At 44.1% G+C, this 3,715-nt stretch overlaps 1 protein-coding gene across 1 annotated transcript; it reads right to left on the bottom strand.

The window, feature by feature from the left end:
• Nucleotides 1–2,480: 2,480 nt before the first annotated feature.
• Nucleotides 2,481–3,458, bottom strand: LOC112121810 (olfactory receptor 1009-like). The gene has a single exon (XM_026646281.1). It carries the CDS (start codon nt 3,456–3,458, stop codon nt 2,481–2,483), a length of 978 nt encoding a protein of 325 aa, XP_026502066.1.
• Nucleotides 3,459–3,715: the final 257 nt, after the last annotated feature.

The following is a 3,715-nucleotide window of genomic DNA, read 5'->3' as shown; positions in this document are numbered from 1 at the left end:
AGTTAAGAAGCACACTTTGTCTGTAGGAGATCGAAGTTCAACTCCCTGTTTCAAGGACTATTTAATTTTTTATACAAATCAAACCACTTTACCAGGACTGAGAGAGATAGAGAGCTTGTGCAGAGAGCATTCTATAGGCCCGTGCACTTGTTTCCAATGTGGGAGACTGAAGATTTCTCCCACATCAGGAGGGGGGATATTGAACATGGGTCTTACACACACACTCACACACACACTCTAACCACAAGGTTAAATACTATAAAGGGGCGGGTTGGTGCCCACCATCTAAGTCCTGAAAGATTTTGATTGATTTTTTTGCAGAAAATATTCAGCTAATTTGAGTTAAATGAATTCATGAATTAGAGCTACATGCCTCCAGCTTTCATCCAAACCACATCACACGATCCATTGTCTATAGCCAAGCTCTAAGATACAACCGCATTTGCTCCAATCCCTCAGACAGAGACAAACACCTACAGGATCTCTATCAAATATTCTTAAAACTACAGTACCCACCTGGTGAAGTGAAGGAACAGATTGACAGAGCCAGAAGGGTACCAAGAAGTCACCTACTCCAGGACAGGCCCAACAAAGAAAGTAACAGAACGCCATTAACCATCACCCACAGCCCCCAACTGAAACCTCTCCAGTGCATCTGAAAGGATCTACAGCCTATCCTGAAAGATGATCCCTCACTCTCACAGACCTTGGGAGACAGGCCAGTCCTCACTTACAGACAGCCCCCCAACCTGAAGCAAATACTCACCAGCAACCACACACCATACAACATAAACACTAACCCAGGAACCTATCCTTGCAACAAACCCTGTTGCCAAATCTGTCCACATATCTATTCAAGGGACACTGTCATAGGACCTAACCACATCAGCCACAACATCAGGGGCTCGTTCACCTGCACATCCACCAATGTGATATATGCCATCATGTGCCAGCAATGCCCCTCTGCCATATACATTGGCCAAACTCTATGCAAAAGAATAAATGGACACAAATCAGACATCAAGAATGGTAACATTCAAAAACCAGTAGGAGAGCACTTCAACCTCCCCAGACACTCAATAACAGACTTAAAAGTGGCAAGACTTCAAAAAAAAAAAAAAAACACAACTTCAAAAACAGACTTAAATGAGAAAATGCAGAACTGGAATTAATTTGCAAACTGAACACCATCAAATTAGGTCTGAATAAAGACTGGGAGTGGCTGGGTCACTACAAAAAGTAATTTTCCCTCTGCTGATACTCACATACTCTCTCTTGTCAACTGTTGGAAATGGGTGACGTCCACTTTGATTGCATTGGCCTCATTAGCACTATAAAAGTAATCAACTATGGGGAGGAATAGCTCAGGGATTTGAGCATCAGCCTGCTAAACCCAGGGTTGTGAGTTCAATCCTTGAAGGGGACACTTAGGGGTCTGGGGCAAAATCAGTACTTGGTCCTGCTAGTGAAGACAGGGGGCTGAACTTGACGACCTTTCAAGGTCCCTTCCAGTTCTAGGAGATAGGGTATCTACATTATTTAATTTATTTATTGAGAATAGGCCACTTCCATCTTAACTGAATTGGTCTTGTTAGCAGTGACCCCCCACTTGGTAAGGCAACTCCCATCTTTTCATATATATACTGCTTACTGTATTTTCCACTCCGTGCATTTGTTGAAGTGGGTTTTAGCCCACAAAAGCTTATGCCCAAATAAATGTGTTAGTCTCTAAGGTGCCATGAGGATTCCTCATTGATTTTCCTGATACAGACTAACGTGGCTACCACTCTAAAAATTGACAACAGAGGATCCTAATCAGTGGAGAATGAATGTCATTCACTTCAGTGAGCATGGAAGAGACCCAGAACCACTCAAAAGATGTTAAGCTCCTTGCAGAATTTGTTCATGTACGGATGAATGTATGGATGCATGAAGCAGAGTGCTTTACTGAAGTGTGTGTCTGGAAAAAAACATTGTTCATAAAGAATGTCTCTTACAGTATCAAGTTTTGTATAAAAAAGGTGTATTAAACGTGTGAAAGATTAATGCTGAAAAGGTATCAGAGAAACAGAAAGAAAGAAAGAAAGATGAAGTAAGGTCAACGAGGGGTAATCCTGTTCTCAAGGACTCAAATGGGCCATGTCTAAGGGCTGGTCTACACCCAGCCGCTAGTTCGGCGGCTGGGGATCGAAGTTCTGGGTTCGACTTATCGCGTCTGGTCTGGACGCGATAAGTCGAACCAGGAAGTGCTCGCCGTCGACTGCGGTACTCCAGCTCGGCGAGAGGAGTACCGCGGAGTCGACGGGGAGCCTGCCTGCCGCGTGTGGACCGCGTCTGAACCGCGGTAAGTTCGAAGTAAGGTATGTCGACTTCAGCTACGTTATTCACGTAGCTGAAGTTGCGTACCTTACTTCGACTTGGGGGGTTAGTGTAGACCAGGCCTAAGAAACTATATCAGTTCATCTCTATTTTACTATATGCTAAAATTTGTCCTTTAAGCTTCTATGCCTGTTTCTGAAAGCAACTAGTTTAACAATAGCTTTTCTCAGGGACTCATTGACCTCCTTGTTTCTCAGGCTGTAGATGACAGGGTTGATCATGGGAGTCAGGACTGTGTAGAAGACAGAGAATAGTTTGTGTAGGACCTTATGACTGTTGGCTGTTGGCACCACATAGACAGTAATCAGTGTCCCATAGTAAACTGTAACCACGATGAGGTGAGAGGAGCAGGTGGAAAAGGCCTTTTGCCTCCCTGTGGTGGACGGGATTCTCAGGATGGTGGCAATGATATGAATGTAGGATGTCAGGACCAGTAGACAGGGCACAAATGTCCCTATGGCAGAGACAATAAATGTCAGCAGTTGCACAGTCTGGGTGTCATCACAGGACAGCTTTACCACGGGTGAAAAATCACAAAAGAAATGGTCAATTTCTTTTGAATCACAAAACTTTGATTCGAACAAGAAAATATTTATTGTGGTGCAGCCTAGAAAGCTACTTATCCAGGACCCTGCCACTAGCTGGCAACAAATCTTGCCATTCATCAGAGCAGCATAGCGGAGTGGATTGCATATCGCTAAATACCGATCATAAGACATTGCCGCGAGCAGCAGAGATTCTGTAGCTGTCAGGATACCAAAGAAATATGTTTGCACAATGCAGCCCTTAACAGAAATGGTTCTGTCCCCAGTCAGGAGACTGGCCAGCAGCCTGGGCAGGATGGTGGAGGTGTAGCAGATCTCCAGGCAGGACAAGTTTCCTAGGAAGAAGTACATGGGGGTGTGAAGGTGCTGATCAGTCACAACTAGCGCAACAATGAGGATGCTCCCTGCCACAGTCACAACATAGATCACTAGAAACATGAGGAAGAGAAGGGGCTGCAGTTCAGGGACATTCCCAAATCCTAAGAGGATGAATTCTACGATGGGTGTTTGGTTTCTTCCTTCCGCTTTCTCCATAATATATATCTAGAAAAAGAAATCATTAAGTATTTATGAAGTGCACACAGTCAGGTTGTGCTGTCCATTACACTAGGTGAAACCAAGAGCAGGTAACCTCGTACCCCGGCATCGCTCTACTGGAAAAGTTAAGTTGGCAATAAACAGAGGAAGACTCATATAATTAAGAGGTTGAGCTTCTAATATAGGTGAACCAAGAGCATAGAACCCTATTGAATTACTGAAATGTCCCCTCTACCTCCCTTAATCTCTCTTGA

Source organism: Terrapene carolina, unplaced genomic scaffold (assembly GCF_002925995.2).
Source record: "Terrapene carolina triunguis isolate 2854851 unplaced genomic scaffold, T_m_triunguis-2.0 Scaffold34758, whole genome shotgun sequence".
In the NCBI taxonomy this organism is placed as follows: domain Eukaryota; kingdom Metazoa; phylum Chordata; order Testudines; family Emydidae; genus Terrapene; species Terrapene triunguis.
This window is presented reverse-complemented; position numbering and strand designations above follow the sequence as displayed.

Coding starts and splice junctions, on each gene's coding strand:
- LOC112121810 (XM_026646281.1), bottom strand. CDS start 3,458: ATGGAGAAAGCGGAAGGAAGAAACCAAACACCCATCGTAGAATTCATC.